The sequence below is a fragment of the Protopterus annectens genome, chromosome 3.part1, assembly GCF_019279795.1.
Source record: "Protopterus annectens isolate FY-2018-M chromosome 3.part1, PAN1.0, whole genome shotgun sequence".
Classification (NCBI taxonomy): Eukaryota; Metazoa; Chordata; order Ceratodontiformes; family Protopteridae; genus Protopterus; species Protopterus annectens.
The window spans coordinates 1,866,721,188-1,866,734,043 of record NC_056732.1 but is presented as its reverse complement, the minus strand read 5'-3'; the positions used below and the strand labels follow the sequence as shown (position 1 = coordinate 1,866,734,043).

The following is a 12,856-nucleotide window of genomic DNA, read 5'->3' as shown; positions in this document are numbered from 1 at the left end:
CGACGACCGGATCCCTCCAAGGAAGGTCTCATGGAGGAGATCGGAGCCGAAGACGACGGAACCGAAAGGGGATGTATCGGTTCCGGCGCCGACACGGTCGCTGTCCCGAGAAGCTCCGGCTCCGAACTCAAGGGGAAGAGCAATAGCCAAAGTCTGCTGAGACGGGCTATGGAGCATTTGGGCTAGTGCCGGAGACTTCAAGAGCCTGCTTACCACCCTCTCTAAATCATGGTCAGACAGCCTGGAAGATCTCGAAGATCGGCTCCGATGACTCCGTTCCGACAAAAGAGGATACCCCGGAGCCGAGTGGATCGATTCCAAAGAAGGGGACCGAGATCTCTTCTTGGACGAAGCCATCGGAGCCGACGTCCCCTGGGTTCCAGATGGAGCCGAAGGCTTCTCGGCTCCGATACTGGATAACACGTCGGCTCCAGCCGCAGCCGAAAAGGCAACTGTAGACTGAGTGTCGGAGCCGGCAGGAACCGACACGGTCACATCAGAGGTAGATCGATCAGCTCCAGCTGGAGCCGATCTCGACTACGAAGGAGTCGGAGCCACCGGAGAAGGCTTAACTGCTGTAGCCTGAACCTTAGGTGGTTTTGAAGGTTTACTCGACCCAGTCTTAGTGGGTGAACCTTCTGGCTTTAATAAGCCACGGAGGATCAATTTGTTCCTCCTCTCCTGCAGGACTCTCTGGCTAAAAGAATGACATATAGCACAGGAGTCCTGCAGGTGTAAAGGCCCCAGGCAGTAAACACAAGAAGTGTGACCGTCTGTCAGAGACATTTTCTGACAGCACGAGTCACACTTCTTGAAGCCTGAGACCTTTCCTTCCTTAGACATAGTCCAAGTAAAAAACACTACTCACACAGACTAACAGTCACACTATTAATCCCAAAAGAAACACACACACACAGATAGGGATTAATAAGGAGGCCTAGGCCTAACTGAAAAATTAAACTTAACTAATTAACTAGAAGTTTTAACAAAGGGGAAATAGGGTGGGCTGTAGAAACACTACACACTATTTGGCTATAAAAGGAGAAAGGGAGAGAAAAACCCTGACTAAAACTGTTTGAAAATTCAAACTCACCTGAGCTGGCAAAAAAGAGACCTCTTTGCAAAGCGGCAAATGAGATCTGAGGTAGTCTCGTCTTGCATCATGGGATATAGGGTTGCCTCGAGCTGGTAAAAGGAGTTCTCAAGCTAAGCAAGTGCAGAGTCAGAGCCGAGGATCGGCTCCGAACCCCATCCAGCAAGAATGAAGGCGAGATTGACAACTTAACATCTGAAGTTTTGGAAGCAAAAGGATTGTCAAACATTTATTCTGCACAAGCAGCTGAGTTAGTGGCTTTGACTCGAGCTTGTACCTTAGGGGAGGGTAAAAAAGTAACAATTTATACAGATAGTCAATATGCTTTCTCTACTGTGCATGTTTTCGCTCAACAATGGAAGAATAGAGGTATGGTTACTGCGACAGGCAAACCAATAAATCACAGAGATTTAATTTTACAGTTGTTAGATGCAGTGCAATTACCACTTCAGATAGCGATATGTAAATGTTCCGCACATACTAACAAAAAAGATCCTGTCTCCAGGGGAAATGCTTTTGCTGATATGGCTGCAAAAAAGGCAGCTCAAGAAAATGATTTGCTTTTACATGACAATGATTTAGAGCCCGGACACCTCTTAGACTTAGAGACACTAAAAGTAATGCAAACATTGACAACACAGAAAGAAAAATGTCGTTGGGTGAAATATGGTATCACTAGGATGGGTTGTATAGGGCATCAGATGGCAAAATGGTATTACCCTCAAACCTTTTTAAGTATGCTGCATTGGTTAGCCATGGACCTGCCCATGGAGGAGTACAGACAATGGTTCAGATAGTGTCTAAGGTGTTTTGGTGTAAAGGATTTTCAACTTATGCAAAGCAATTCTGTTTATCTTGTTTATTATGTGCAAAGTATCATGCTCAGGGGGGAGTTAAAAAATCTCAGAAAGCATTCCCTACTCCTCCATATCCATTCCACACACTCTGTATGGACTTTATTGAGTTGACACCTTCAGAGGGAAAAAGGTTCTGTCTAGTTATAATTGATGCTTTTTCTAAATGGGTAGAAGCTTTTCCAGTAAAGCATCCTGATGCACACACAGTAGCAAAGCTTTTGACAACAGAAATAATTCCCCGATTTGGCCTTCCAAGGCGCATTTATAGTGATAATGGGTCTCATTTTGTAAACCAGATTGTGCAGAAGTTTGGTCAAGTGTTTCAAATTGATCTCAAGTACCATTGTGCTTACCATCCGCAGTCAGCTGGACTGGTGGAGAGACACAATGGTGTCTTAAAGAGTAAACTCCGCAAACTGATGGCAGAAACGCATAGATCCTGGACTGCGTGCCTTCCATTGGCACTCCTGTACATGCGAATCTCACCATTTGAACTTTTGTTTGGGAGAACATATTACGTCCCGCAGTGGCAAGGATTGTTGCCAGCGGAACATGAGGGGGGTGAGGATCTGGCAGATTATATGAAGAAGCTGCTAAATGTCAGGTCTCTTGTAACCAATGACTCCTTTGCAGATTCCAGAAGTGAAACCTTGTTAAGCGTGGCACCCAGGGACTGGGTGTGGATCCGAATTGTGAAGAGAAAGAACTGGTCATCCCCCAGGTGGGAAGGCCCATATCAAGTACTTATCTTGACACCTACGGCTGTAAAGATCGCAGAGAGGACTTCGTGGATTCATATCACCCACTGTAAAAAACTTAAGACTTTTCCTTCCACCATTGATGTTGGTCAGACTCCATCGGACCCCTGAACGCAAAGTCTGACTACAAAGGAAGGATGGCCATGTTCAACTGGTACTTGAACTGTTGCGTGATGATGATTTTGGTGACGGAAGTAAATATGTCCATACGAGAAGGAACAGTTGTGAGAGAAAAAGGAATGGTGGTGCTGCAAGCGCAAACAGGTGTTACTACTGTGTTCAAGGTAAAACTTTGTGAAGGAATTTTGGACTGTTCTAAATGGAACAATAATGATTTCTTGACTCGTGCAAAATACTTGTGCAATAGAGACTACGTCCTGGTCAAATGTTTGGTGGTCGACAGATGTGAATGGATGGGAAACAAGTGGTGCAGTGATACCAGAGAAAGATAAAAGCAGGCAACAAAGAATAAAAATTGCACATTTCCAAGGTACCGAAGTAATTATTATAACCATTGTGTCACCACAAGAAAGTGATTCAGGAGTATATGGAATCGGAGTGTCTCTTCCAGTTGGAATTGATCCTTTGGGGACCCTCCAACTTAAAGTACAAAGCCTTAAAAATGCTACAAGTAAAGTAGATTTTGCCTTCACAGAAGAAGAACAACTGTTACTCGAGACGGGATTCGTACACCATAACGAATGGTTATCTTGGGTTAGATATAGTACTGGAGAGGCACATCGTGAGAACTGTGTTTCTTGTGCTGAAGGTAAACAGCAACTAGCGACAGTCCCATTGATGCAAGATGAAGGTAATCTAACGTGTCTGTTGAAATTATTCTTCAACAAAACTGAAGATAAATGCAAAAATGAAACTCAGCGTTTTCCAATCATAAGCAACGTTGAGAAACCGCCTGCAGCGATTTCCTATCCAGGTTCATATATGTGCATTTCCAGAGATGGCACAGGGAAAAATTATGGCAATATGGGACAGAACTATTGCAATGTTACTGTGAATGGCAATGGGAATCCATTTCTGGAGAACCAAACTCATAGTTTGGCAGACGTATGGTGGTTATGTGGAGACAACAAACTCAGATCAAGGCTTACGATTCCCTGGAAAGGAACTTGTGCACTCGTAAAGTTAATTCTGCCATTCTACATTTTCCCAGTTCCAGCAAGCAATTTCGTTAGAGAACCTGAAATAAAGCCGAGGTGGTTGAATAAGAGAAAAAGAGAGGCACCGAAGCAATCCTTCGATAGCGGTGTCTACATCAATAGCATTGGTGTACCAAGAGGCGTGCCTGATGAATACAAAGCAATAAACCAAATAGCAGCTGGTTTTGCATCCATCTTTGTCTGGATTCAACCCAATAAGAACGTGGACTGGATCAACTACATTTACTATAACCAGCAGCGTTTTGTGAACTATACCAAAGATGCATTAAAAGGTATTGCTGAACAACTGGAGGCCACTTCGTAGGTGGCATGGCAGAATCGAATTGAGTTGGATATGCTCCTGGCCAAAGAAGGAAGAGTTTGCAGGATGTTTGGGACTTTCTGTTGTACATATATTCCGAATAACACTGCCCCTGATGGGAACATCACTCGAGCCTTGAAAGGTTTGGAAATGTTATCCGAAGAATTGGCAGAGAATTCTGGGGTAAGTAATCCCTTTACAGACTTTCTACAAGCGTGGTTTGGAAAATGGAGTCATCTCATCAGCAGTTTCCTGGTGTCCGTCGGAGTCGCTGTGGCTATCGTGGTGGTATGTGGTTGCTGTTGTATACCTTGTATCAGAGGTCTTCTACAAAGACTGGTTGATACTGCTGTTACGAAAACGATGTACCAGCAGTTGCAACAGACTGGTGAAAGTGAATACATTGAAATGTGATTCTTTTGCAAATGTTTTGAAGTTTAAAAGTTTGTCTTGCCTATGAAGTAATGTATGCAAAGAAAAACTTAGTTTTTACCATATATTGCTGAAATAAAAAGACAAATAAAAGTGTTTTGAGGGGGAAAATGTTAAGAGAAAAAGTTTTAAAACATACTATTATTTGTCTCTTTCTCCCAACTAGCAAAATGAATATGCTATTTGCTGAAGTGTTGGTAAGAAAAGGTCATTGAACCATGTTTACTAAAGATGGGCTTTACCTATGATAGATGTAGTTTGCTTATGAACTTGAATAACATCCGTTTTCTATACTTCTGAATAAGAGTTAATTTACTGAGGCAGGCTGTGGAAAATTCCAGCTACCACTGTTGAACTAAGTATGCTGTACCTTTCTGAACATTCTGTACTAACTGTGGTTTTGAGGTAAACATTCTACACTAGCTGTGGTTCTGAGGTAAAGCATTCTTTTCTGAGGTAAATTGTGATCCTAGATGTTTTTCATAGCCAACTGTCAACTGTTAGAATTGTAACAAAAGCTATTTTGGCTAGTGACAGGAAAGTATAAAAGTTGATGTCAGTAAACAAGCTGATCAGATTGAGATCATCTTGGCCAACATGCTGCTGTAATCTGGTTAGCTGCAAATAAAGAAGATTTTCATCACCTGAGGCAGATGTGACTCGCTTGAATTTTTTTCTTCTGACAATCTGGTACTGTGAGACCTGGTTACAGTGACAAGCTAACTTATGACCTGAATTTAAGTGGTTAAACTAATAACAAAGTTGAAGTAATTAATATTATTGCTGGGAACTCTGTTACTTGAAGTGCAATGTCCATTCTGTTATTACTGTGAGAATGAGCATTTTATTATTGGCTGGAATTCCTAGCAAAGGCTATCATTAAGAAGAAAATTGCATAAATGGCATGAAGGAAATAGATATTGATGTAGCAAACTTCAGAAAGTAACTGACACATAAAACAGATTTATCTAACCAGTTAATAGCTTCTACTTAGGTAATACCACTCTTGCAGATAAGTGCACCCCTCAAATAAGGACACACCTCTAAGATCCACCTTACCTACAGAAATCATGTTCTCATAGTTCTGCACCATCACCTCCTTGTGTAGCTCTTTCTCTGGTTTACTCAGCATTTCCCACTCCTCTCCTGAAAACTCAACAGCAACATCTTCAAAGGTTTCAGGCACCTGAAAGGATACAGAATTTGACTGCTCTTCATTTAAATTACACATGCAGATTATTTTAAAATGAGGGAAACCAGTTATGTTAAAATTTTCTTCAAAGGAATTATTTGCCTTGTAAAAAATAGCAAATGATCCTTCTCTCATATTATAACAGTTTTGAAAAATTCAGCAGATTCAATTGGGGATTAACAAACAGGCTGACAATTTTTCTTAATTACTTTGTTAATAACTCCAGCATAACATAATTGCTGTGCATGTGGAATAAGCACTACAATATTTATTCTTGCCTTGTTTTCCCAGTCATGCTCAGTGTCCTGTAGTAGCTGCAGTGATTAACCAGTGCGTTAAGGGACTGTAACAGCAAGTTCACTGTTTCTTAGACTGTTACTTTGTTTTATTTTAAACATTATTTATTTTTCTTTAAATTATTATTTTCCTTGGTAGATAACAGTGTCTGCTCCCTGCTGGAAAAAACTATACTTATTTAATGGGCATGTTAGTGTTCATTTGCCTTCTTCTTCCATTTTCCCAGTCACACACAGTGGCACAAGTACTGTACATCCCTCCCTATCACCCACTGTTAAGAGTGCATGCACTATATCCCTCCCTAATACCACCAGTAGTGAGCACGTGCAGTGTACCCCTTCCTGTTACCCACTGAACTGTATCCTTCTCCAGTACCCCTGTTTTTGCCCATCCACTTTATTGCTCCCTACTGTAATTCTGAGAATCATAACTCCTAGAATTATGAAAAAAACAACATGCAAAACAATGAATGTTAAATATTGCTCGTCTCCCTTTAAAATTGTTTTCTGCAGGGGTAAGCCCCTACCTGCACCCCTCACAATGTGAAGAGCAAGCTCCCAAACTTGTATATACTAACTCTGATATCATTATACCTCAGAAAAAAGGGAATACTCCAAGAAAGAGTAATATTGGACATCGTATGTACAAGTCCACACTTTTACTGATTCTGTCTCTCTATTCCAGTGTCCATAGTTCCAAATCTCAGAACTGGTTACTGCACTGTAACACTCCGTAGTAACCCATTGTTATTGTCACATGCACTATGAGCCTCTTTATTACCCTTTGTACTGCATCTGTTCCTAGTAACCCCTGTTCAAGGTAAAAATAATGTGCCCATCCATTGCACACTCAGTTCTTGGTACAGGCAGTGTACCTTTCTCTAGTATCCCTTCTTCTGGGCAAAGGCACTATACGCCTCCCTAGTACCTCCTGTCCAAGGAACAGACAGTGTAACCCTTCCAAGTACCCACAGTTGTGACACATGCACTACACCTCTCCATAGTACCACTGGTTCTAGACATATACACTGCATCTCCTTCCTAGTATTCCTAATACTCTACTCCAGACACATGCACTGTACCCCTCTTTATTACCCCTTGTTCTGCCCACATGCAGTTTGTATGCTCACTCTTTTGGACACATGCACTATATCACTCTCTAGTACCCCTTGCTCTGGACACATGCAATGTATCCCTCCCTCCCTAGTACTCACTATTTTGGGCACATGCACTGTACCTCTCTTCTGGGATCCAACCAATCCTCTGGTTTCCTTGTTGAGGACAAAATGATGAACATGGGACAAGGGTTCTTACATTAATGTTTTAGTATAAAATCTTGATCCACTGATATGGTGGAAAGACTAGGTAGAATATTTATTTATTTATTTAACATGTGTTTACTGGGAAATTCTAAATTGGAATGAAGCCAATTTTCAGTGGAGGCCCAGAAAGAAACACTCTAGATGTACGTCTTTGCAACATGGGAGGAAACCCACATGAACGCAGGTAGGACATGCAGACTCCACACAGAAGGCACTCCAGCCAAGAAATCAAACAGAGAACCTCTTGCTATGAGGCAACACAACCACTGCACCACTGCCCCATTGGGCAGTGCATTTAATCTTACTCACTTGGTACTGTAACTGCAGGAAATGTTGGAGACTATTAAACATGTGAACATTTAAATAATTACATTAAGTAGAAATACCCTCTGACTAATTACAAAGAGAAGCTGTGACCAAGTAGTGAGTGACCTCGGTATTTGCAAGCTGGTACACAACAAAATAAGTAGAAACTTACAGTAATCCCTATTCTGAACATAAGCAGTGCCACCACTGCATACTACCCCATTCTAGGTATATGTACTGCACATCCCTCCCTATTACCCTATGTGCTGAGCACAAGCAATGCACCCTTTCTAGTAGCCTCTTCTGTTATGAGCACATGCATTGCACCCCTACCTTGTACCCCCTGTTCTGGGCACAGGCACTATACACCTCCCCTAGTAATCCTTGTATTGGGAACAGGCTCTGACCCCCTCCCTAGTATCCCCCTGCTGGGCACATGCACTGCACCCCTTTCTAGTACCCCCAGTCCTGGACACAACAACTGCACCCCTCCCAAGCATTCTCTATACTGTGCACATTTTGCATCCCTCTCTAATACCCCCCTCTGCCGAGAACAGGCACTGGCCCCCTCCCTAGTACCCCCTGTGCTCGGAACAGGTACTGCATCCCTCCCTATTATCCCATGTACTGGGCACACACACACTGTACACCTCCCCAGTAGCCCCTGTACTGGGCACATCCACTGCACCTCCTCCCTAGTACCCCCTGTAGTAGGCACATGCACAGCACCCCTCCCCAGAACTCCCCTGCTGGCACATGCACTGCATGCCTCCCTAGGACACCCTGTGCTGGGTACATGCCTTTACCCCTCCCAAGGGTTCCCCTGTGCTGGACACATGCACCACGCAGTTCCCCATTCTGAGATCCTTCTCATTCCCCTTCATTCTACTGTGCTTTTGAAGTCGCAGACAGGAAACAAGGGGAGAGGACAGATACCAGAGCACAAAGGGAATAAGTGGCTATCCTTACTGCAGGTAAAATGGCAGCTCATTATTTATTTACTTATTACTTATTTATTGACCGGGAAAGTCCACTGAGTCAGGAACCCATTTTCAGTGGCGGCCCGGGGAGAAAAGCCCCACAATCAATAGTCAAATAAAAATATAGACAGTTGACAAAAAAAAAATTAAAAGCAGAAATATGCAAAAGTTAAAAAAATTATAAAAGAAGAACAAACAGGCAATATAAAACTTATCAGTATGTGTCAGAACTTATATTAACTTAGATAACAGTTGGTAGTATAGTACAAAGCTTGAGTTGTTTTATTTTGGCATTGCATGAAAAAACATGGCAGTTCTTGCCAAACAGTTATAGCGGTAATAGAGCTGTTTTGCTGTCAGGGTAAAAGTTATTTTGAACTATGGAACTGGGTTAGAAATTAGTACTGAAGGTTTTATGGTGATTTGTTTGATTTGCATTGGCATTTGAGGTTATGTAGGAAGTAAGTTTTTAATGCTACTTTATATGTCTTTATACAGTCTATTTGGGTACTATGGGAGGGTAAGGAGTTCCACTTTTTAGCAATGCTATGGGAGAACAAGCATTGTCCAGCTCTTTTGTTGGGCTTGGTTGCACTTAGTAGCAATTTGCTGGAGGATCTTCGGGTATGTGAAGGAATATATAAGTTTGTAGTACTGATGAGAGTGCTGGGCAGGTATTTGGTTTATAAATTAGTTTATGGGCTAGCATTAGTTGGGTATAGCTAAGACAGTTTGGGAAATCCAACTAGTTCAGTTCAAAGATTGGTTGGCAGTGGTGTGAGGGGTTAGGCTTTCCTGAGGCGAATTTAACTATTTTATAGTAACAAGACTGAAGTTTATTGCTGAGGGATGAGTGAAGGTTAATAAAGATGGCACTACCATAAAGTAGAGCAGGGATGAGTAAGGTACTTGCCAGTTTTGTTTTGCAGTTTTTGTCCATGTAACGTTTGACGATAAAGTTTGCCAAGTTTAAAGTACGTTTTCTTTAATGTGTTGAGAAAGTGTGCTTCAAAGGGAAGTTTGTAATCAATTGTTGTCGTTTGTCTTTTCGGCTTTTCCCCGGTTAGGGGTCGCCACAGTGGAACTCTGGTCCGCTAATGATTGGCAGTAGATTTTTAGGGTGCTGAGTTGCCAGCCCAATGCCCAACCTTCAGTGAAGGCATGCCCATTCACGCATGTCTTTCGGAGGCCACTCGACCGCGGGGAGGACATACAGACTCCACACAGAAGGCACTCAAGAATCGAACAGGAGAACCTCTTGCTGTGAGGCAACAATGCTACCGCTGTACCATTAATGCCTAGTAATTTGGCAGTTTTTACTATTTCTATTTCAGTTCTGTCTTTAGAGAAGATTTTGAAGTCTATATCTGGTGGTTTTGAAAAGAATAATAGAAGTTTTATTTTTTTGGCATTTAGTAGCAGTTGTGAATTGTTTAGCCATGATTCAATCTCTGTAAAAGCATTTTGAGTAACTGTGAGGTCAGAGAAATTGTTTGAAGTAAAATCCTCGGCATATTGGATAATTTTACCTAGTCGAGAGACTTTGTGTAGGTCATTAATAAAGATGTTGAAGAGTAATGGTCCCAGAATGGAACCCTGTGGGACTCCTATGTTGTTTGACAGATAATCAGATTGGATGTTATGCCATTTTATAGATTGTTGTCTATTGTGAAGGTATGATGTAATCCAGTTGAGTGATTTGGGAGCACAGCCAAGTTTTGGTAACTGGATCAGACGTTTAGTATGGGATACTGTGTCAAAAGCCTTAGATAGCTCCAATAGGATTACTGAAGTTGGGTGACCTGTATCTAAGGCTTTGTTGACAGTATCAGTGAATGAGAGCAGGGCTGTAATAGTGCTGTGCTCTGGGCGGAAGCCATGTTGAGTGGGAGACAGAAGATTATTATCAATGAAGTACTTGAGTAATTGTGCGTGTGTGCGCACTTCACAAGAATTTTGGATAACAGGGAAAGTATAGAGATAGGGCGATAGTTTGAGAGGTCATGAGAGTTTCTGCCTTTATGTAGTGGAGTAAGAATAGATTTTTTCCATAGATGTGGAACATATCCTTCTGCGACAGAGTGGTTTATAAGAATACTAACTGGATCTGCAATTGAATTTTCTGCTAGTTGTAAATATTCTGAGGGAAAGTTGTCTGCGGAAAGAGAGCATGGTTTGAGTTTTTTTTAATAGTTTACATATGAAAGATGTAGGTACTGGTTGAATATAAAATGAGTGAGCTGTGGAAGTATTGGAATTTTTGTCGGGAATGAGTGGCACATTGTCATTCTGTATGAGATTATTAGTATTCTGGGAGTATTGATTTGGGCTTGTTGAGGGGTCTTTGATGAATTTTTGGATGGTGGTAATCAAGTGGATATTAAAGTCATGGGAAATTTGATGAGGGGGTCTTATCAGGTGCAGGAGAGGGATTTTGTAGAGTTCCAGGGTTGAGAAGGATGGAGACTGACTTCCAGAATTTCTTTGGATTACTTTGTAAGGTTGTTAGCTTAGAGGACAAATAGTTTTTTTTTTTATATTGTATTACTAGCTTCTTGACTCTATTTCTTAGTTCTTTGAAATTAATTTCATTTTGTTGTGTTCTATCTTTTTGTCAAGTTTTCCATGCCTTGTCTCTACGAATGATGCATTGTTTGGTCAGTTTTGTTAGCCATGGGGCGTGACTCACTTTTGTTCACTTGACACGTATTGGGGAGTATGGTAACAATATCCAAGAAGAGCTTATTAAAGTAATTAACTGCCTCATCTAGGGAAAGAATGTTTAGTGGGAGCCAGTTATGGGTTTTCAGAATGCTTGAGAATTTATTTTGGTCAAAGTGGGTGAGATTTCTGAATGTTTTATAGGAATGTGTATTGACTATATGAAGTTCTGTGGGTGTATGCTGGGAGGTGGTCACTTAGTATGTTGGGTACGGTGCTGGAGTTTGAGTAACTGTAGGGGAGGGTAACTAATATCCAAATTAAGATAGATTCTGATCCTGTAAATAGGCCATGGGTGGGAGTTTTGATAAGCTGAGTAAAGCTGTGTAAATTTATGTTGTTGGCTGGGAAGTTGGAGGTAAGATTTTGCCAATTAATATTTGTATCTCCTAGGATTCTAGTTTCATCTGATACATTTAGGTTTATCCAGGATAGAAATTCCTCTAAAATGTTCCACAGCAGATCATCTATTTCTTCCTGTCCTCTGCATCTTGCTCTGTCACACCAACCACCTGCATGTCCTCTCTCACCACATCCATGAACCTCATCTTACGCCTCTCTCTTTTCCTCGGCAGCTCCATCCTTAGTATCCTTCTTCCAGTAAACTCAGCATCCCTCCTCAGCACATGTGCAAACCAACACAATCTCACCTCTCCCTGCCTTTGTCTCCAAACCATCCAGCCTGAGCTGACCCTCTAATATACTAATTTCTAATCTTATCCAACCTTGTCATACCCAGTGCAAATCTTAACATCTTTAAGTCTGCCACCTCCAGCTCAGACTCTTGCCTTTTCATCAGTGCCACGGTCTCCAAACCATATAACGTAGCTGGTCTCACTACCATCTTGTAGGCCTTCCCTTTCCCTCTTACTTTTACCAGTCTGTCACACATCAGTCCTGACACACTTCTCCACCCACTGCTCCCTGCCTGCACTCTCTTCTTCTCCTCTCTTCCACACTCACCATTACTCTGAACTGCTGATCTCAAGTATTTAAACTGTGAAACAGGCAGGCAGATAAGTGATACAGGCAGGCAGATAAGTGAAACAGGCAGGCAGATAAGTGAAACAGGCAGGCAGATAAGTGAAACAGGCAGGCAGATAAGCACTAAAGGTCCGCAGTAGTACAAAAGTAGTAACTTGAAAGTATATTTCATCTGATCCCTCTACTAAACTTTTAGGTATAATAGCAGACAATAACCTCAAGTTTGATATTCACATTAATCAAACTATTAAAACAGTCAATAAAAAACTTGGCTCACTATACAGGATTAAACCCTTCCTAACCAGGACTGTTTTGCCCGGACACACGTACTCTCCACCCTCCTTTATGCCTCCCCTTTATTTACAAACCTGAGTAAAACTGACCTTAACAAACTATCAAGCTGCTATTATATTTCTAGATTTGCCACTGGAGCAGC

The 12,856-nt window shown here is 41.8% G+C and overlaps 1 protein-coding gene across 1 annotated transcript in view; it reads right to left on the bottom strand.

Annotated features, from left to right (window-relative positions):
* Positions 1–12,856, bottom strand: part of LOC122797939 (zinc finger protein 883-like) — a 182,428-nt gene that overhangs the window by 129,145 nt on the left and 40,427 nt on the right. The window contains exon 2 of the mRNA XM_044066458.1: positions 5,679–5,805. Coding sequence (XP_043922393.1) covers positions 5,679–5,805 — 127 coding nt within the window. The remainder of the gene's footprint in view (positions 1–5,678; positions 5,806–12,856) is intronic.